General features: G+C 39.5%; 1 protein-coding gene across 1 annotated transcript in view; it reads right to left on the minus strand.

Annotated features, from left to right (window-relative positions):
• The window catches only part of LOC113179858 (uncharacterized), a 306,468-nt gene that overhangs the window by 142,768 nt on the left and 140,530 nt on the right, over nucleotides 1-23,170 (minus strand). The window contains exons 11-12 of the mRNA XM_077801549.1: nucleotides 15,055-15,137; nucleotides 8,893-9,017 (exon numbers count right to left, since the gene is read on the minus strand). Of these exons, the coding sequence (XP_077657675.1) occupies nucleotides 8,893-9,017; nucleotides 15,055-15,137 (208 nt within the window). The remainder of the gene's footprint in view (nucleotides 1-8,892; nucleotides 9,018-15,054; nucleotides 15,138-23,170) is intronic.

The following is a 23,170-nucleotide window of genomic DNA, read 5'->3' on the forward strand; positions in this document are numbered from 1 at the left end:
CCAGAAGAATATATTTTAAAGCTTGATCTACTAAAAGCTGAAAAATGCACAAAGTCTATGTATGTATCTAAGGCTGGTGGGGGAGGAGATGCTGCAGTAGAAGGTATCCCAGAGTCCTAGAGACAGCAGTCCCATGCTGCTCAATAAGCCACCCAGTCTCTGGATTCCAGGTGCATCCTCTGTAATGTGGAGGGACCAGCATCATACCTCAAGGCTGCTGTGAGCATCAAACAGGAAACAAAAAATAAAAGAGATGGAGACTCATGAACAGTAAAATTCTGCACCAATCAATGTGATCTGATTATTTTCAGAGGAAAAAGCACACAGGACAGTAGTTTCACTGGATTATGCAGAATAATTGTGAAGGAATAAAAGTTGGACTTCCCTAAGAGAGTTTCTTAGCCATTTTACATTTAAAATTCAGTTGATGAACAAGGAAACAATTTACTCTCCTACCCAATATCAGGAAAGCATTATTCAGGTTACAGAACAGATATGATTTTGAAGTTCACATTTGGGATTGATTCTTTGGGGACATCTCTGCCATTTCCTGACCCTACGGGTCACAGGATATGTTTGATAGCAAAAAAGAAAAATTATATTTTGAGGCAATTGGAACTACCTTTGTGTTCACTGAGGTTGCACGTGTGTATCTATTTAACCCCTAAGAAGGAAGCATGAAATACAGGGATCATGGGTGTATCATGAGAGCCTTTTCCAAAAGGCAACATTTATTTTCAAGTGTTTAGATTTCCGAGACAAGGATTTCTCTCCAACGTACCATTCATCAACCTCCTTACTCACTGTAAAATCAATCTGTTCTGTTTGTATGACATAAACAACAAGTCATTTCTCAGGAATGAGGCAGACCATATGTGAAGGTGTTTTAGAAAAGCACAATGGGGAATACGCCAATCAAAGAAGCATCTGCATTTTATTTCAATGTCAAATCACATGTGTGTTATAAAGAGGAAAGTGTATCACTTCTATTAAAGAATAACTCCCCTGTATAGTTAACCCGTCCCTGCCCTTAGCAGCACACCCCAGGTCAGCCACATACATTCCTGGCCGGGAACACAGAAGGACCTCAGTCTGTGTGGCCAGCAACGTGTGCATTTTACAAACATCTGGGCATCTGCCCACTCCTCACTTCCGTAGCAGCAGGAAGAAAACTTGCATTAATCCATTAAATGGATTTTCCCAAGAATCAGCACTTTCTTATCAATGTATTGATAAATATCAAAGCCATTTCTAATTGAGAGAAACAGGAAACTCTAAAAAAAAAGGCTAGCATTGTTCTTGGGAGAATTTATTTTTTACAATTGAGATGGACTGACATGGAAAGGAAGTGGGTTCCAGCCCCATTTCCACTGCTGATTAGCTTCATGACCTAAGGCAAGTCACTGAACTTCTATAGTCTCAGCTTTATAGAACCTGTATAAACTGACAGGGCTGAACTAAATCATCCCCAAGATCCCTTCCTGCTCTAAAAGCTTGTGATTCTCTGGTTGCTTGCCCACCTCGTTGCATTTGAATAGTAATGGAAACACGTTAAGGTTGTCTTGTTACCCAGCCTTCTCCCCAGTTGGGAGTTCGGTACCTCTGAAAACTGTGTTAACTTCTTTAAACCACTGGAGTGACATCTCCAGCTTTCCAGTGGTCATTAGTGCAAGTTTCAGAGGTACTTACTGCATAATCTGGCTTACATCCTGGGAGAGAAATCACTGTACAAAGATGAAGTTGCTACATTAGGAAGCAGGGAACCCGATTCACTCCACAGGCAATGAGATTCGATAGCCCTGTTTAAGCAGGCAAATGAGTGGTTATTTATGTCATTAACTGAATGGACATGGCAAATTTCCTCCCTAAAGTCCTTGCTCTCCTAGGAAAAGAATTAAAGTAAAGCGTCTTAGTGGACAATATCTTTTTTGACCTGAAAGACAATGTATTCCTCTTCTGCAGGGAATGCATTCCAAGATTCCCCCACTAGATGTCTGGAACTGTGGATAGAACCAAAGCCTTCACAACTTCGTTTTTTCCTATAGCTACATACCTATGAGAAAATTTAATTTGTAAATAAGCACATTCTGAGATTAACAATGACTAATATTTAAATAGAATAATTATGACATGATGTTGTAATAAAAGTTATGTGGATTCTCCCTCTCTCTCAAAATATCTCATAATGTACTCTCACTCTTCTTGTGACACTGTGATATGATACAGTGTCTGGCTGATGAGATGAAGTGAGGTGAATGACATTGACCTTAAGGTAAGTTCTGCTTAACCATAGCCTGGTGCTCCTACAACAGGCAACCTGATAACCAGGGTGACTGAGGGACTTACTGTGGGCAGTGCTCCTGAATGCATCAGACAAAGGGATGATTCACATTCCAGGCTGGGAGGAATAGGGTGGTGCCAGATTTTATCACACTACTCGGAATAGCATGCAATTTAAAATGTATGGATTGTTTGCTACTGGAATTTTCCATTTAGTGTTTTTTGGACTACAGTTTCCTGTATGAAACTGAGACCATGCAAGGTGAAAAAGCACATTAGGGGGCTACTGTATGTATTCTCATGTGTGCCTATAATTAATTCTATCCATTACAGAATCATAACTGCCATGGAGTTCCCATGACTCACACTTTTTAAAATCTTATTGTCCATATAATAGAATATATATGTGTTCTCTGCAAAGTATTGATGAGACTTCCACGTCTCCTGGTTTCCTGGTCATCAAAGGTAGCTATTAACAAGAAGAGCTGAGGAAAGTATAACTAGGAAAAAGGGTTGTCGTGACCAAAGAGAGCATTAAAAGGCAATCACTTCCTGGAAAGAAGAAGGAACTTTTATTTCTAGTAACAAAATATAAAATCCCAGGAAAAGATTTAGCGGCTTGTTTCAGATCATAGCCCATGCCTGGACCTAGTGAAGTGATCGTAAGAATCTAACATATACCACAGCATAGCCAGCAATACCTTGGATGTCGGTGTGTGGTGGTGCGGGGGAGAGTTCTGTTATCAGAAAATAAGAGTAGTGGGATCTTTTGGGAAAAAAAAAAATGATGCCCAAAAGGAAGACATAAGACCCACAAAGCACAGGGGTCCCGAACATTTAAAGTCAGCTTCAGATTTTGCACGATGGGTCTTTTCTACAGAAGTTTCTTTTGCAAATCCCCACATTGTTAGTGAACCCTCATTTTTCATGTATGACTTCAACATACGTTTAGTAAGTGCTTGCCATTTACAAAAACATCAGGGGATATCTTGGAGATCTCATATCACTGAAAATGTGAGCAAAGTTGGCCAACCTATCACACAAGCACACATCTAAAAGAAAACAAATACAAACATGTGGTGAGCTCAAGTCTTGCAGATCAGAAGAGATGGCCATGATGTAGCCCTGGCTGGTAGGGACCCAGAGGATGGTTAACTACAATTATGTGATTGGGAAGAGGGTCAACGGCGACATATGCAGGAATTACACCTTTTCCATGTAATCAGAGGTCAACTTAGTTGAATATGTGATTGAGGGGAAAAATGGAAAGCAATCTTAAAGTTATATTTTGGAAGAATTTTAGAAACTGTTACCACCTACCAATGAAATGAACATGGATTTGATGAGCTAAAGGTCCCTCCCATACATTGAAATCCAAATGGAAACAGTAATTTCTTGAAGCTTTAACAATCTCCATGAAATTGATTTGTAAAAACTAAGAGGCTCAACGACGGCTCAGGAGGCTGAATCAGGAGGATTGCAAGTTCAAAGCCAGTCTCGGCAAAATCAAGGTACGAATCAATACAGTGAGACTCTGTCTCTAAATAAAAATACAAAATAGGACTGGGGATGTGGCCTCAGTGGTTGAGTGCCCCTGAGTTCAATCACCAGGACACGTGCTCCCCTGCAAAAAAAAAAAAGAGGCCCATATAGACAAAACAATTCTTACTGAGAAAAGTAATACAGGAGGCATCATATATAATACCAGACACAAAATTATACTACAGAGCTATAGTAAAATAAATAAATAAATAAATAAGTGGTATTGGCACAAAAATAGAACTGAAGATCAATGGAACAGAAGACACAGAGACATACCCAAACACAATTATCTCATAATAGACAAAGGTGCCAAAAACATTCATCAAAGAAAAGATCGCCTCCTCAACAAACAGTGCTGGGAAAACTGGAAATCCATGTAGAGCAAAATATAATTAGAACCCTATCTCTCACCCTGAACAAAAACTCAGCTCAAAGTAGATCAAGGACCTAGATGTTAGACCACAGACCCTGTGCCTACTAAAAGAAAAAGTAGGCCCAACTCTTCATCATGTTGGCTTAGGAACAAACTTCCTTAATAAGACTCTTAAAGCTCAAGAAGTAAAATCAAGAATCAATACATGGGATGGGATCAAACTAAAAAGCTTCTTCACGGCAAAGGAAACAATCAAGTATGCAAACAGAGAGACTACAGAATGGGAGAAAATCTTTACCACCTGTACCTCAGATAGAGCATCAATCTCCAGGATAGACAAAGAACTCAAAAACTTAACACCAAAAAAAAAAAAAAATCAAATAACCCAACCAATAAATGGGCTAAGAAACTGAACAGACACTTCACAGAAGAAGAAATACAATCAATCAACAAATATATGAAAAAATGTTCACCATATCTAACAATTAGAGAAATGCAAATTAAAACTACACTAAAATTCCATCTCACTCCAGTCAGAATGGCATTATCAAGAATACAAGTAACAATAAATGTTGGCAAGGATGTGGGAAAAGGGTTCACTCATCCATTGCTGGTGGGACTCAAATTGGCGTGACCACTCTGAAAAGCATTATGGAGATTCCTTAGAAAACTTGTAATGGAACCACCATTTGACCCAGTTTTTCTACTCCTTGGCTTACACCCAGAGGACTTAAAATCAGCACACTACAGTGATGCAGCCACATCAATAATAATAGCATCTCCATTCACAATAGCCAAGTTATGGAACCAACTAGGTGCCCTTCAACAGATGAATGGATAAAGAAAGTGTGGTATCTCTACACAATGGAATATTACTCATCCATAAAGAAGAATGATATTATGGCATTTGCCGGTACATGCCTGGAACTGGAGAATACCATGCTAAGTGAAATAAGCCAGTCCCCAAAACCCAAAGGTGGAATGTTCTCTCTGATATGTGGATATTAACCTATTACAAGGGAGGTTAGGGCGGGGAAGTTTAAAAGTTCATTGGATGAGACAAAGGAGAATGAAGGGAAGGGAGATGGAATGGGAATAGGAAAGACAATAGAGTGAATCTGACATAATTTTCCTCTCCTTATATATGAATACATGACCAGTGTAACTCCACATCATGTACAACCACAAGAATGGGATCCAAATTGGAGTGGGTTGCACTCCACATGTATATAATACGTCAAAATACACCTTACTGTCATGTATATCTAAAAACAAACAAACAAAACAAGACAAAAACAATCTACTGAGTTTACCAAAATGAGAAGATTCAAATGAGGCACCAGGGTTGGGAGAAGAGTGAGTTAGGATACGCAATGGAGTTCACGAGTCAGAGAGAAAGAAAACACATACACTTGAACTTGCTTCACTAGAGCAAATACTTCCCACCGAACATCATGCATCTTTGAAGCTGGGGAGTACAGTATTCTGCGATAAATGCATTTTATGGGGATTTAGAAAGGATCTAGGCAAAGGTTGCCCCAATAAATGATTTACTAGCTCTAATAAAACATCAAGGAAATAGTAAGGATTGTATCTCAGACTATTTAAAACACAAGTTTATAGGAGTCTGCACAGTCTCCATATCCTCAGCCCCGGTTTACAAAGAAATGTATACAGTGGCTAATTATTCCATATTACCTGTTTTTTTAAATAGTAGCAATTTCAAGAGAAGGAAGAGATAAGAAATAATCCAGACTGAGAGATAGAGAAATATCACTCATATATGAACATGTCACAACAAATCCCACCACTATGTACAATTATGATGCACCAATAAAAACATGGAAATAAATGAAATTGTCACTCATTTCTTTATTTACTTGTCAATATGTATTTACTGATCATATTAGGTACCTGGTATTCTAGAGCTTGGGGCTGATGACCCAGATGTCAGATGGTGACCCAGATGACCCTAGACCAGAGGGGCTTGTACTATAACTTCTGTGCAGTAAGAGGTAACAGAACTGAGTAAATAAAAACAAATACAAAAGATTACTATAAACTGTGGTAAGGACATCAAAGGAAACAAAAAAAGGTGATGAGAAAGTCAGTGACCACAACAGGAATGGATTCTACTTTATATACAATAGCCAAGAAAGGCCTCTCTGGGAAAGTAAAAATGACTCTGAGGCCTACAGCAAACCACACCACTAAGAAGTGGGAGAATACTTCAGATAAAAGAGGCATGAACTGCAAGGGATTCCATATTATAAAATATTCAATGCATCTGAACAACAAAAAGGAAGGTAGATATGGAACGTGAGAAATAATCTTAGAGTGACCCACACCATTGTGTTAGGCAGCTTTCCATTGCTGTGACAAAGTCCCTGAGATAAACATCTTACTTGAGGAAATATTTATTTTGGCTCATGTTCTCAGAGGTCCACTTCATGGCTACTTGGCGCTGTGGCTACACAATGTACATCATGGCGGGGTGCAAGGTGGAAGACTCTGCTCACCTCATGATGATCAGAATCCAAAGAGAGAAAGAGGAAGGGGTCAGGGTCCCAATATCCGCTTCTAGGGCACCCCCACAATGACCTAACTTCCTTATACCGGGCCCCACTTCCGAAAGCTCCCAATAGCAATATGTATAATGGTTCATTATCCCATCTGACTAAGTGTTAGCACATGCTTCTTTGGAAAACGGTTAAGATCCAAACCAAAGCAGTTCTTTATTTTAACCTTTGGAAAAAAGACATTTCCTTGAAATGCATTATTATTAATGCTAATCATAATAGCGGTCTTTATTAAGAATTTACATGTTCTCGTTCCTGTTTAGGGAGGATATAGTACGTGTATTATTTTTCCACAAAAATTATCAAATCCCACAATCCAGGCATTATTATTCCAATTTGACGCAAGAGAAACAGCCTCAGAGAGTTCAAACAAGTTGCCCAAGGTTACACAGCAGTGATAGACCTGGAATTCACGCCCAAGTAGATCTACTACAGACCCTACATATTTTCTTTTAATTTGCAAGTTCTGTTTACTAAATACTTGTTAAATTTTATGCTGCAAGCCACACACAGAAAAACACGTGAAGCAAAATGTGGTAGATGATGTTACCAAAGAGAGCCACATCCCAACTTCCATCTCACATGCTCTTTGGTAATGTCACCTTTCCTTTCTGCATTATGAGGCGGAGTCTTCCTTCTCTGTCTGTCCCTGAGACTTATTTTGAACAACAGAATAGCTTTGAATGATGCATCCTGCCTGAATCAATAACCCTCCGAATTTTGAGCAAATAAAATGGTTATCACAAGACACTATACTGTCAGTCATTCGGCAGGCCGCAATCGATGACGAAAATGTACAAGGAGACGAGCTGGTGAGAGAGGGAGGCGTGTAAATATCTTAAAAATAACATGAGGGTCCCATGTTCCCTGCAGCATTGTTCACAAGAGCCAAGATATGGAAGCAACACAAATGTTCATGGATGCACGAGTGGTTAAAGAAATTTACTTGTCAATTAAAAAATGATTTTTAAAAATATTAGTTTTGTCATGACAGAAGAGCACAGAAGCTTCTAAGTCAATGTGGAGCAGGGGTTGGTAACCATTTTTGGTAAACAGCCACATAAAAATTATTTTAGGCTCTGTGACTACACTGTCTTTGTTCCAACCTCTGGATTCTGCCACTGTAGGGGAAAACAGTCAATGATAATAAATAACTCAGTGGGAGTGTGTGATTCCCATAGAACTTCATTGACAAAAATGGAGGACAGGATTTGGCCCTGGGAGTTACACTTGCTGCTCTTGGTCCCGACCTAGAGCATCATGGGAAGCCCCCTGGAAGAACATCACGTAGGAGTGGCATTTTCAGGAGCAATTTGGAGCTGAAACTCTGGGATCCTTGGAAACCCCCAGCCTTTTTAATTCTATGGTAAAGTCAGAATGACTGTATAAGATTATATGCTCTGGACTCTAAAAGGTCATTCCTAAAGGGCAATTAGGGAGCCAAGTCACCAAAGAAAGAGTGGAGAATCGAGAAAATGCAGGAGAAGGGAACTGATTTAGTCTTTTCAAATAGCATCTCTTGCATATTTTCCTTCCTAGAAGAATCATGGAAGCGTGGGTTCTGGGGCTCTTCCAAAGACCTGCTTCTCTTGGTCCAAAAACAACTTACTGTCCCAAATTCATCTCTGGATTCTGCCCGCACCAGTGTTGCCAATTCTTTCCTGCAATCTTCCCTCTAAGACTTGGCTCAAACTTTAAAAAAAAAAAAAAATATTTAGTTTTTAGTTGTAGTTAATACAATACCTTTATTTTGTTTATCTATTTTTACGTGGTGCTGAGGATCGAACTCAAGGCCTCGCACGTGCAAGGCGAGCGCTCTACCGCTGAGCCACACCCCCAGCCCCTGGCTCAAGCTTTTTTAGAGAACCTTACTTCTATGCGTGTGTGCGGCATTTTATGAAATTGAAAAAATACTCTTATTGCATCATAATTGTGGTTTTCCACATTCACAACCCTCTCTGGGCTACAAACATTTCCAAGTCAGGATACATATTCTGTAGCCCAAACAGATACACAATCATTTTTGTTGATGAAACAAATAATAAGAGAAAGAACAAAAACTCGTTTGATTTCATGAATTTAAACTTAATTTTAAAAAGACAGGAAACAGTTACTCACCAAACAGAAAATCGATGTTTTTCCAGTTCCTCCAAGTAAGATATATCCTGTGAATCATCTGCAAGTTCTCCAGGTCTCCAAACGGTTGATTTTTCCTTCATAGAATGATCAGTTAGGCTATTTCCCTTGTTAGAGAAATTAATACATGAAAAAAAAATGCACCCTTCCTCCAGCATGACATAGAATCATTGATCATAAAAAAAAGCACAGTTAGCCATAGATCTTGCATTGAAATCAGTTCTCCCCACTCCAGATTTTTCTCACGAAATTCTTATCTCCACAGGGGCACAGAGCCGGGTATGTTCACTTTGGAATTAGCTCACGTGGAATGGTTTTCATAACTGTTAAGATCAAAAGCAATCAGAACCGTAATCATGGTGTTTGCATTTAGGAGTTTGAGTTGCAAGGAAAAGAAATGCACTTGGACTATCTCCTAGCCAAAAAAAAAAAAAAAAAAAATGTGTCTGAAGTAAGATTTGAATAACTAGTTCAATAAAAAGCAAGGGAGACAGTTGGGTTTCAGGAATATAGGAACCAAGAACTTCAGGAGTCCTCACCTCTGTTCTCTGCTTCAACCAACCACTGCATTCTAGCTTTATCACTAATAACCCTTGAGTCTCACGGTTTAGGACTCTTGACAACACAGATTTAAGCTCAGGACTTTGACCATGGCGGTGGAGCTAATTTACTAGAACTTGAGAGAACTGTGACTCATGATGATGGTTCCAGAAGATGGACTGAGCCCCTTGGTTCAACCATGGCTTCTTGGAAGACCCACATCAGCTTTTAGCTATTTGCTAAATGGGGCTCTCTCGGGAGATTTCATTGCAAAACGTTCATGAGAAAAAATAATTTGAAAAACCACAAGTCTAGAAAAGTAGAAAATTAGGTGTGGCTTGCATTTATAAGACAGTTATGTTAAAACTCTGCTTTCCTTTTTTTTTTTTTACATGTTCTTAATTATCATTTGTAAGATGCCAAGTACTTGAAATTGCTTGAAATCAGTTCATACAAGTTTCAGCACCACTCTGTAGTTGGAATATTTTGTAACTACAAAAGGTTGTTTGGGGTTGGCAGGATGCAGTAACCAGGAAAACCTGAGAGAGAGAGGCAGGTGATGTCGATGTGTCATCAAATCCCTAGTGAACACAATGAGACTGTTTCCTTTATTATGGAATTGATGGATTTGATTACCTTAAGAACAAAATCCACTTATGACAGCCATCAATTTGAAGTACCTGTCTTGGCGGTCCATTTTTATCTTTCTAAGTCTCTGTAGCTCTTATGACAATAAAAGCAGTTCTGATCAGATCATTCAGGGCTGGCATTTTGAAATAACTGTACCACTAACTAAATTTAAGAGTGCCAAAATTCTTGACAAAATATGGGAGCTTTGAATTATCTCACACACTTTTGTAGACATTTAAATTATGATTTGATAGCATTTCCTTATGAGTTGCTTACTTGACAGAATTGTTACTTGACAGAAAGTTGAAATGACTACCAAGAAATTGCTACCATAAATTTGGTTTACCTACCATAGCTTCTGATCTGCTAAAATACAGGTGTTTCATGATAAAGTGCATCTCATTGCTTTCCATTTGGGTTAGTTTATGAATACCTATCCTTTTTCTTCCAACTAAATTCGTGGTAGAAATGGGACGTATCATATTTCTTTGTGTCTTTCACAACACCTACTATAGCAACAAGCACATACTAGATGCTCAATAAATAACTGTTAGAGATCATTTCAGTAAGTACTTACAGTACAACTTACAATGAACTTCACCTCCTGTTGCTAAGTCATGACAAAAAGTGCCTATGAATTCTAAAGCTCACCAAGATGTTGTGAACCTCTGTACTTTCTTTAAGGAATGTCTGAATGAATGCACTAAACATTTCTTCAAATGGGCATTATGGAAACTAATTCAAGAAAAGTACCCTAAACAAAAATATGAATCAGAGTTTTTTGATTCCAAGAAGGAGGTATATATGCACAGGGAAATTCCCAGATAAGTAACAGGGTGTGTGAGCCTGGTCACAGGGCATTGTACCAATCTAAATAGTCATAAATAATGCTTTATCAGCCTGGGATTGCAGCTCAGTGGTACAGTGCCATCACCACATAAAAATCCTCATCACCACATAAAAATAAATAAATAAAATAAATATAGTATATCCATCTACAACTAAAAAAATAAATAATGCTTTATCTACAATATTACCAATATTTAAAACACAGAAAATAAACCCTCTGGCCTATACTGAAGTCAAAGACTTCTTTAGAAAAGAGAGAGACAGAGACAGAGATTCTTCCAATAGCAATGTCTTTAAAAAAAGAGGAATACCTATACTTTAAAAGAGAAATTGATATGCCCATTTATTTTGGAACATCACATTTTATATTTCATGTTTATGGCTGCACAGATCCTGACCTACTACAGAAATCAAGAATAAATATTTAAAGATAAATTGCTAAAATTAAAAATCTTATCTTCAATTTAATGGACCAAATACCTTGCGTGTAAAGATTGCTGTTCTAATACAGCATTGGTTGAGAAATAAGGAAGGGCCCCTCTTCCAAACACAATGCAAACTGAGGGGAAAAATGTGTTTTAAGGAATTTTGATAAATTAAAATATTGGTTATTTAAAAAGGTAGTCAGGTGATGGTCAGGATACACACATTCAAGTCTTCTTTTCTACTTAAGAAAATTACATAGATATGGTCCATAAGTTGAAGTTTTTTAATCTAAAAAAACAAGGATAATAACTGTCCCAGACAAAAATCATATGACTTTTATGAAAACTTGGATTTATATGTGTATTATGTGCTACATCATATTAATTCCATATGTAATACACGAATAGGAATATGTAAATCTTTAGTATTATAATTTAATATAATTTATGTTTGTATATAATTTTTTTCATAGGGGCAAGGGGAAATAGCACTTAAAATGCTATTCGGGATATAAGTAGTATCCTGGCCCAGTTCATTATTCAGCATAGATGAGTGATTAAGCATTTAACGTTGCTTTTTGTGCATATATTATAGGGTTTCTATGAAGTTGCTAGTTAGGACATGTTGCAGGAATGAGGTTTCAAAATTGTCTATGCTCCTGGCATTTAAATCTGTTTAACTGTGTTACATGGGAAGAAGAAAACTCAGCTCGCTACTGTGGTTCAGAAGATTTTGCCTGAGCTATAGAATCCTAGAGAAGGGTTAGGATAATGGAAGAGGTAGGTCTTTGTGGCAGAAAGAGACAGGCTAGTGACACCAGTCTAGTGGAGAGGCTTCAGTGTTGGCATAATTAAGAGCCACTTAGCAACAACATCTCTTCCCCTTACAGGGTCTTTCTACAGGTCTCTGGGAAGAACTGTTCACCTGCCCATCTGGCCTGACTGAAGACCAAGGGGATTGTTTTCATCAAAAGAGAAAAAGCCTTAGAAAAAGGAAATGGTGAAGAAAGGGCTGAATCCTGGGGATTACAAATGCTTTTGAGCTGCCCGGGGAAAAACAGAAGGGAGGCCTGGCAGCTTTCATGCCAGCCCAAGCAATGCTCGCCATCTTTTAAGAAGGCAAAGGAGGAAGGTTTGGGGTGGAGACACTCTGCTAAGAGGCTGGGTTAACAAGATCACAGAATCTACGAGTCACAGGTAACAACAACAAACACCAGGTGCCTCTCAAGTATCAAAGCAAATAAATATGACATCATGTTCTTTCCATTGCTGTAGTTATTGCCATCCAAATTAAAAAAGAAACCCAGCCTAAATCCTGAGAACCACCCGCAGGAAGCGTTTCCCCTCTTTTAAATTCACATCTGACGTGTTCACTGGAGAATTTTACAGGACAGGCTTTCCATTAACCACCCTTGGGAGAAAGCAAGCTGTGCTCGGCTGCAAAGCTTAGGACTCACCATGTGAGACTCCTGGAAACCTCTTTGGTCTTCTATTTGTGTCCCAGACGACAATTAGCATCCCAGGCCACTTGGAACCGCAAATTCCTAGTTCTCTGGTCACTTAATACTTGAAAAACTGACGCTTTACTATTAAAATCCCACAGGAACCTCATTTTCCCACAGTCACTCAACAAATTGCCTAGGCCAGAATCTTTAATATCAACTGAAGATGCAAACTAATTCCTGACACCATGAAAAGAGGAGAGAAAAAAAAATTGAAATGCTTCCACTGAAAGAGTGTTGATTATGAAGGGTGGTGAGTCCAGTCTTGGAAAGTGGTACCACGGGCTTTAGCTACAACACTGTCTGTCTGTCATGTCTGTCTGTCCTGTCTGTCTTCCCCCTGTACTGACATTACTGACAATATTCCCAACATGCCCACGTTTCTCCTGCAAGTGGTTCAGATTTGAGACCTCTTCCCAATGCACCTGGCCCCCCAGAGAGGAACTTACTCTCTGGAAAAACTGACCTGTCATTTGTGGAATACAATGTTAGAAATAAAATGAAAAAAAGAAACTCAGTTGGAACATGCAAACTCAGAAAATGTAGGGAAGAATTTTTAGGTTTTTGGAGAGATTATATTCACTCCCAATTTACCTACTTTCGCCTTTCTTTTGATTCCAAAGTTTAAGGTCAGTCATTAGTATGAGAATTTTGCAAACTATGTAAAAGGCAAGTATCAGATCCATAATGTCCTTTCTTTAGTTGTCATAAAGTACTTTATATATTGTGCACTAAAAGGAGGTGAGCTTTGTTTCAATTTTTTTTTCTTATTGAAGATTGTCCCTTGGTTTTCACATCATAGCCCTTAAGATTTTAGAAAACCAAGAGGTAGAAAACAAAGGTCTGGCTAAAAGGGGGGGAAAGGATTATTAAAGGATCAATACAAACACAGGTTCTTGAGCCAGACGGTCTGGGTTCAAAGCCCAGGGACACACTTATGAGCAACGTAATTTTGGCTAATTTAGTTCCTCTGCTGTGTTTCACTTTTCTCACCTATAAAATGGAGATAATGATGATAATAGCAGCATCTACCCCATTCTTTGTTGTGAGAACACGATGAGTCACTTGATGCAGGCCAAGAACATTTGCCAGCACCTTGGAATCCCCTAACACTCAGGAAATGTTGTCTCTCAATGTTACAAATCTCTGTTAACTTCTGACTCTTAAGCTTTCCTCGTTAGCACACACTGGGCTCCAGAACCAATGGCCAAATGTCAATACTCCAAGTAGCCACCTGGACATTAGAAACTCTGTCATCTGTATGATTAGAGCATGGCTCACTACTTAGAGATGAGATTTAAGAGAGAGAGAGAGAGAGAGAGTGTGTCTGACTTAAAAGTCAGTCTTGAGACCATGAAAATGGTCTCCATAGACCCATCCAGTCATGCATCTCTTAATGACAGGGGTATGTTCCAAGAAATACGTCATTAGGTAATTTCGTCATTGTTTGAACATCAGAGAGAAAATTTGGGCAATGACAGCTAGGTACTAGTTGATAACTAGTCTTACAGAACCACCTCCATATATGTGGTCCATCACTGACCAAAACGTCTTTAAGCAATTCCTGACTCTATCTATTTAGTCAGGAAAGTGGGGAATTAAGATAATCCTTCATATAACTTATAAAGGAAGGGATCAGGTGTAGTAGGTAACCCTTTTAACTCAAATCTCTAATGAAGCTAACTTTGCTGGATACTTAAAATTCAGCCAGTCAATCTAGGTAGAAAGAGATTTGGAAACAGTTAAGTATCTGAAAACTAGATTCGGTAATACCAGAAAAAATTAATTTAACCAATGATCTGCACCCCTAGGCAACTTAACTGATCAAAGTTTACCAAGATAGCTTCTACACAGACTTTGTGACCATCATGATTGTGGCAAACAAATCACAGCAATGTGCTCATCCAGCACATTTTCTAATCCCTCTGTCCAAACTAGAAAGAGTCTTGTAGGCTGATTCACTTAACTAAAGTCTTCAATGGCTTAAAACAGTCTAATTCAGATGTAATAAAAATTTACTGGCATCGCTGATTTCTCAGACGTCCGCCACTTGAGCATGGCCTGCACTTCAAAAACCTGCTTTGAAGACCAAATTACTTTCTACCTAGAAATATGTTTTAAGAAATCATACAGTTAATAATCAGGGGCTGCTGTTTTCGTGAACCTTCTGATGCCAACTCGTACAGTCTTCGTCTTACCTGGGAGTGTAATTCACGGTCTTCTTTCAAGAGACTGAGATCACCATCCGTAGGGCAGGGACCCATTTTATTAGAAAAGCTCCCTAGGGTTAAAGACAGAAAAGGTGAAATATATATATATTGCAGATTTTCACTTCAGCTGATTTTCACTTGCAGCTGTTTCTGATCTGCTTTCCTACTTCATCCCGATAGCATCCTTCATCCTCAGCTGTTTCTGGGATCATGCTTTTAAAGGCACTTCCCTGAACTTCCTATTGGTGGTCCAGTGTGAAACCTTGCGATGATAATGCTTTGTCCTCAGCCTGCACCCAGAGCAACTTTAGTGACATCTTGCATGACCTGTCCACTACCAGGGGTCCTCAGTCTTGGCACTATTGGCATTTCGGACTAGACAGTTCTCTGCTGTAGGGACTGACCTGTGATTTGCTCGATATTATCCCTGGCCTCCACCCACTGAATGTCAATCTTAGCCTCTACCTTTCTGCCCTTTCCCTCCAGTCATGGCAACCAAAAAGTCCCCAGACACTGCCAAATGTCCCCTGAGAGACAAAGGATCCTCAGTCAAGAACGCCCATCTCCTTGGTAAATTCTTTGCAAGACAATGTGTCTTGTTCATCTTTGGCCGTCTCATGGTGCTTCCTCAATAAATGTTTCTTAAGTGAAAAATAAGTAAATAAATGCAGCCATCACTGAAGCAGGAATGTTACTATAGATTTGTCTCCTCAGTCATGGGCTGGACCTCTCATTCAGTGACTCCATATGCCAAGACCTGCTTCCAGGATCTTGGGATAGATATCTTGGTCTAGAAGCTGCTAGAGCTTGGGGAACCTCAGGATGCCATGGATTTGATGAGGGGATTGACTTGTTTTCTTTTTATTTTTTCCCCCAAAAGGAGACATGTATTGTAAGCAGTCAAAGCCTTATTTGTTATCTTCTTTCTTCCCCTCACAAGAATCAAATGTTGCCATTTCGTGCCAGTTGGAATTACGCCAGTGAACATATTAAAATGAAATTTCCAACAATGTAAAAGTTTGAGGCTATGGCTCCATGTCAGCACGTTTCAGAAACCTTTTTGTCCCTAGAGAGGATTCCACCAGCTTCTTTCTCACCAACCTTGGTATTTTATTTTATTATTTTATTTCAGTACTGGTAGCATTTTACCACTGAGCTATACCCCCAGCCCTATTTTTTAAAATTTTATTTTTGTCTTATTTTATTTTACTTTGAGAAGGGAGTCTCACTAACTTGTCTAGGCTGGCCTCAACTGTGTGATCCTCCTGACTCAGCCCACCAAGCATCTGCCATCACAGACATGCACCCCGACACCCAAATTCCCAGCCTTGGTCCTTGTGGCCCATTCACAGGGGCATCTTGAGCCTGCCCCCGTGGACTGTGAAAAACTAAAGGCAGACGCCAAGAAACATCCTTAAGGGAAAGTCACATGGGCCAGGCACCGCTTCTTGGAAACCTGATTCTCTGAGGCAAGACCAGGTAAACCCCTCGGAAGACCATCTTTACATTCAATCTAAAAGATATTTTATTGGTTGTATAATTGTTATAGTAAATATCAAGATGAGAATTTAAAAAAATAAGATAAGGAAGATAAAATGGGGGAAGGAGTAGAAAAATATATTTATTTGGATCTCAAAAATATTATTATTTTTGAATTTTTATAATTTGCTTTCTCCTCGTATAATTGCTAGTTGGGATAACAAATATGAAATAATAATAGGATAATTCACTTTTTAGTATTTCCTAAGAACCACACATATATTGTTGTCTATTTCACACACACACACACACACACACACACACACCACACCAGTTAAAATAGTTATAATTACACCATTTTACAGATTTGGAAGTTGAGACTCAGATACATCAAAGAACTTCCCTCAAATCAGACATCTTATTAGTGAAAAATCTGAAATATAGTCCCAGTTTTATATGACCTCAAAGCCCATGCCTTTGATCTGTCTGTTGATTCCTGTTAGAGAAACCACACCCCACTTTCTACTTATAGACATTTTTAAACATTGGGCCAAGTATTCATTTTCTATTGCTGCTGGAACAAATTACCATAAATTTCTAGATTAAAACAACATCCCTGTATTGTCTCGAAAATTCGTACTACCTCAGAAATCTGCTCAGTTGTTTTCTCTACTTAAAAATCTCACAAGGCGAAAATCAATATTTCAGTCAGGGCTTCAGTTCTCATCTGAGCCTTGGGGTCTTCTCCAGGGTCCTTGGTGTTAGCAGCCCAATCTTGCTGTAGCATAATGTTATATCACCACTAAAATGAAGAAGTTGTAGCTCCCATTTCTTCAACTATTGTGGAGTGGGAAAAGGATTTAGAAAGGCAGATCTGATACATGATCACTTTTTGTTCAATGAAGAAAAAAACCTTTATAAATGTATTTTCTCAATATTTCCACGTGGCTCTCTTGTCCCGGCATTCAGGTCAATAGCGGAAGGTCTCATTCTTTTTCTGCTTTGAATCTCTCCAATTTCTCTTCGGCCACCAGACCAAAAAAGCTCCTGCTTTTAAAGGCTCATGTGATGAGATTCTGTTCACCCAGGTCGTCTCCCTCCAACCATGGGTGGACTGTGAATAGCAGAGCTTAGACATCTTTTGGAGACCATCTTAGAAATTCTGCTTACCCATGACAGTCTTTGACTTAATGAGATTTTGATCCTCGTGTGTTAAAATGTAATAACACTGTCCGTGATCATGTAATAACGTCCCTTTATCAAAGAGGTAGACTCCTACAATTCTTTTTTTTTTCTTTTGTTCTCATGTAAAATATTCTTTGCTCAAAATCCAACTTTTTTTGTAGATGGATAGAGGCATTTAACTAAAATAGAATCATGCCACACACTTTTCTATCAACTTGTATTTTCACTCAATAAGGAATCATTGTCTCTCTATAAGTCATTGAATATATACCTATCTTCTTTAAAATGACATTTTCGTTTGCCTTGATGCCCCGTTATTTCTTCTGGCCTTCAGCTCAGCTCCTCTTCATTCATCCTGGTTCACATAAACCATTTGACTTTTCTCACACACATGTACACGTATGTATGAACACACGAACATGATCATTTGTAGATGTACTTTTCTTCATTGAACAAAAAGAGACAATATGTTGATTATGCCTTCCTATATCCTTCCTCAGTACCTGATGAAATTCCCTTTCAGTGAATAATTACAGCTCTAATTTTTTTTCCAATGGCCACAGAATATAACATAATTGTGTTACAGTTGCAGCATCATTTAGGTCATCATTCCCTGCTAGTCAGTATTCACCTTTTTATTCCTTTTAACTTTTTCCATCAAAAAGAATGTCACAATAAAATCCTGATACCTGTGTCCATTTTTACTGATTTTATTCCAATGGAGAGATTTTCAGGGTGAAATTGTTGGGCCAAAGAGTTTGCCTATTTTTAATGTAGTAAGAGAGTGCCAGGGTACTTTTTTTTTTTTTTAAGTACATTTTGGACAAGTAACATATAAGAAAATCCATTTCCCCAAATACTTGCCACAAATAAATTTTGAATTATTCATTTATAATATTATTAGATCATGATCAGAGATGGTGACAGTTATGGTCTGGATGTAAGATGTCCCCCTAGAACTCTTGTGTGAGACAACGCAGGAAAGTTCAGAGGTGAAACGATTGGGTTATAAGAGTTTTAACCTAATCACGCATTAATCCTCCAAAGGGTGGTGACTACAGGCAGGTAGGGTGTGGCAGGAGGAGGTGGGTCTCTGGGGCATGCCTTTGGCTATATATTTTGTCCTTGTTGAGTGGGAGTTCTCTCTCTCTCTCTCTCTCTCTCTCTCTCTCTCTCTCTCTCTCTCTCTCTCTCTCTTTCTCTCTCCTTGCTGGTGCCATCTTCTCATCTGTTTTTCTCCACTTCACACTTTTCCCACGGCGTTCTACCTTATCTCAGGCCCAGAGGAATGGAGTTGGCCAGCTATAGACTGAGACCTCTGAAACCCTGAGCCCAAAAATACAAAATAAATTTTTCCTCCCCTGATTGTTTTTGTCAGGTCTGTTTTGGTCACAGTGATGAGAAAGCCAACTGAAACAGAGATCTCTGTTATTGATTATTTTCACATTATTATATATTTTCTATTACACGTGAAACCTTTGGTAGGTTTTATACTGAACAGCTGTTATTTGGCACATACAGGTTGCATCACTAATACCTCTCTGCCCTAAATTACACCTCTTCTCTTTTACTAGTTAGACCTTTTAAGACTCAAAGACCAGCCTGCCTGATGTTGACACTGCCTCTCCAACTTGACTTTTAATTTTCTGGCTTCCCCTGGATCATCCACAGGTGTCCACCTTCTCTTTACCACTTTCTTACATGTGTGTGCTGTAGGTCCTGGGTAACTACACAGCTTGACAGTGGGTTTAACTAGAGGAATTGCCTTATTATACAAGATAATTTATTTTACTTTTCTGTTGCGTTTGTTTTTCTACTTCCTCCTTTCCTTTTCTTCATATTCCTGGTCAGCTGGAACTGATACTCATTTCTTTTTTTCTTTCTCCTTTTTAATGTGTGTGTTCTGTGGTGCTTCTCCATCCAGTTCTGATTACTGTTTTTCTAGAACCCAGTTTCACATATAAAAGGGATAAATTCAGACACATACGGCCAAATGCCAGGTTTTGACAAAGCAGTGAGAAAAGTCCTAAATGAGAGGACTTGTCAGAGAACCAGATAAGAAAACATCTGTCCAAGGAAGGAACGTAGGTGCCCCACTGAAGAAGGGCTCAGCTTTAGGAAACCTGACAATTCCTGGAATCACCACACCACCAAACAAGTGTGAACCTCCTGCCTCTCCTCCCGGCCCCAACCAGGGCCTAAAAAGACCTGCAGTGACAGACAAGAGATGGAAGCACTAGACTCAGAAATAAAGAATGCAGCCAACGTCTGCCCTCCATTCTCAATGTTTAGGGCTGGGGAAACCGTGGAAAGGGAAAAGGACCTAAAGATGTTGAAGATATTTATTATTATTATTATTATCTCAGTCTAGACAGGTGAATCAATAATTAAGACTGGAGGTGAGGTCCCAAAATGCTGAAGGACTGTTGGCTCCCAACAAACTCCCTCCACCCCGACACCACCTCTCCACTCCAGCTGCACCATGTGCTTTGGTAAAGGGCACGGGCATGGGCAAGGGCTATCTCGAACCTTCTGGGTGAGATGACAATGTCACTAGCAACTTTACTATTGCAACCCATGAGTCACCCCTGGCTAAATCCAGACCACTTGAATCCAATCAGTGTTCTTCATGCAAATTATTGAGCCAAATTTTACATAAATTAAAATACTCACCTTTCATATGTGTAGTTCAACGAGTTTGAACAATTACATGCACATGTGTAACTTCCCTCACAGGTAAAACAAAAAACAAAACATTTCTCTGTCATGTGAAAAAATTTCCTGCATTCTGTTTGCAGTCAATCTCCCTGTTCATACCCTGCCCCCTACACACACATGCAGGCTCACACAGGAACACACACACTCTCAGCAAACACTGATAGAATTTCTATCAGTTACAGTATTTCCCGTGTGGGGAATGCCACAGAGTTTGCTGTCATGTTCTGGCTTCTTCCACTCAGAACAGTGGGTTGAGATTCGTCTGTGTCATTGCTTGCCTGAGAAATTTGTTATTCTTTGCTGAGTGATATTCCCCTTTATGGAATAAAAGGCAATTTATGAATTCATCATGCATGAGTCTTCCAAAGTTTTACTGTTGTGAGTATGAGGGCTATGAAAATGTAGGTCCCTGTCTTCTTATGTGCCACAGTCTGGCTGGGCACAAAATAACCGAGCTGCGAGGCACTTGTAGGTTCAAACAGGAACTACTTTATTGCTGAACTCTCACCGGCACTCCTTGCGCACTCCCCGGGAACTCTCCCCACCCTCAACAGGGGCTCCATGAGAACTCAAAAGTAGCGGGGGACCCCCAAGGCAGCAGGAGCCGCCCTATTGCCGGACAGCAGGGGTCTATATACAACTGAATACACAGCCTGTTTCAATCCAGCATCATCCAGTCACAGCAATTATACACAGCTTAACTTAATTATCATCATCTTAATGGCTCCCTTGCTCACCTCTCAACCACTCCTTCTGGCAAATTGCCAGGCGCTATCCCAACTGGGCTATGGCTCTCAACACTTATGGACATACATTTTCACATCTCTAGGATAAACATCTAAGAATAAAGTCACCAATTCATTTGATAAGTGTTTGTCATTGATAAGTTTATTAAAAAATAAATTGTCAGGCACAGTGCCACCTGCCACTGTGCCATCTTCAAACACAGCCGCCTCCATCTTGGGGCACCACCACCACCTCCATTGCCACCTCAGGATGTAGCAGCCTTCACCTTGGGACACCAAGCAGGGCCTGGAGGTACACTGTCAAGATTCCTGTGGGTTTGGTTGCACCTGGAGTCTTCCTGCTGGGTGTGCTAGCAGCCACCATCTTGCTATAGAGGCAGGAGAGGACCAGGCTCTCCCCGGCTCCATGAGTCCTCAAGTGCACAGGGACCGACAGGGCTGGCTACAGCAGGGTCAGAGGTAGGAAGAAGGTATGAGGGCATCTTGCTCTTGGTTCACCCAGCCAGCAGTCTGGCACCAAATAGGTTCCCAGGACCCACTTGGGCAACACTTGCTGGGCCCTGGCACCAACCTGGTCTCTGGCACCAGCTGGTCCCTAACTGCCTCCCCAGTCCAGCATTCACCAATCCCCTAGTCCCACCAAGTTCAGCATCAGTCTGACATCCAACAGGGCCCTCTGGCTCCCCTATCCTCAGTCTTCCAATCCATCCTTGACCACCAACCCAGCCCAATACTCACAGCTACGTGGCCAACCCACAGCTCTCAGCGCCTAGACTTGATCTGCCCAATGCAGAATAGCACACAGGTCCTGGCACTTGGCCCTCAGAACCACCTGGGAGAGAAGAACCTGATATCTTAATAAGAGCTCTTTGGTTTAAGACTGTACATTGTTTGCATTGGGTGCTGTTAATATTGATCTCCCCATTAAAGGAGAGATACTGGAAACCTTCAGGGACACTACAAGTCTACAGAGAAAAAAAAACTGTACTGCCTCAGAACCACACTGAAGATGGGAAGAGACATGAACAACATGAAAAAACAAGGGAACAAAGTGCCTCAAACAAACCAAGATGCTCCAATAATAGAATCCATTGACAACACAGTAGAAGAAATGTTAGAGAAGGAATTCAGAATATACATAATTAAATTGATCCTTGACATAAAGGATGACATAAAGGAGTGAAAACAGATAAATTTCAGGAGCTGAAATATCACTTCAATAAAGAGATAGAAATTATGAAAAGAAATCAAGCAGAAGTCCTCAAAAATGAAGAAATCATAAAACAAACTAAAAATTCAATGGAAAGTATCATCAACAAACTAGACCACATGGAAGAAAGAACCTCAGGCAATGAAGACAACATTTATAATCTTGAAAACAGAGTTGATCACCCAGAGAAGACGGTAAGAAACCATGAACAGAACTTACAAGAATTATGGTATAAAATGAAACGACCAAGTTTAAGATATATTGGGATAGAGGAAGGTGCAGAGATATAAACCAAAGGAATGCACAATCTTTCCAATGAAATAATATCAGAAAATTTCCCAAACCTGAAGAATAAAATGGAAAATCAAAGATAAGAGGCTTACAGGACCCCAAATGTACAAAATTACAACAGACTAACACCAAATTACATTATAATTAAAATGACTAGTATTCAGAATAAGGATAGAATTTTAAAGACTGCAAGAGAAAAGTATGAGATTACATATGGGGGAAACCCCTTTGGATCTCAGCAGATTTCTCAATCCTAGACTCTCAAAGCTAGAAAGAAATTAAAGGCATAAAAATAGGAAAAGAAGAACTTAAATTATCACTATTTGCAGATGACATGATTCTATACCTAGAAGACCCAAAAGGGTCTACAAAAAAACTACTAGAACTAATAAATGAATTCAGCAAAGTGGCAGGATATAAAATCAACACGCATAAATCAAAGGCATTTCTGTATATCAGCAACAAAACTTCTGAA

The sequence above is a fragment of the Urocitellus parryii genome, chromosome 8, assembly GCF_045843805.1.
Source record: "Urocitellus parryii isolate mUroPar1 chromosome 8, mUroPar1.hap1, whole genome shotgun sequence".
In the NCBI taxonomy this organism is placed as follows: Eukaryota; Metazoa; Chordata; class Mammalia; order Rodentia; family Sciuridae; genus Urocitellus; species Urocitellus parryii.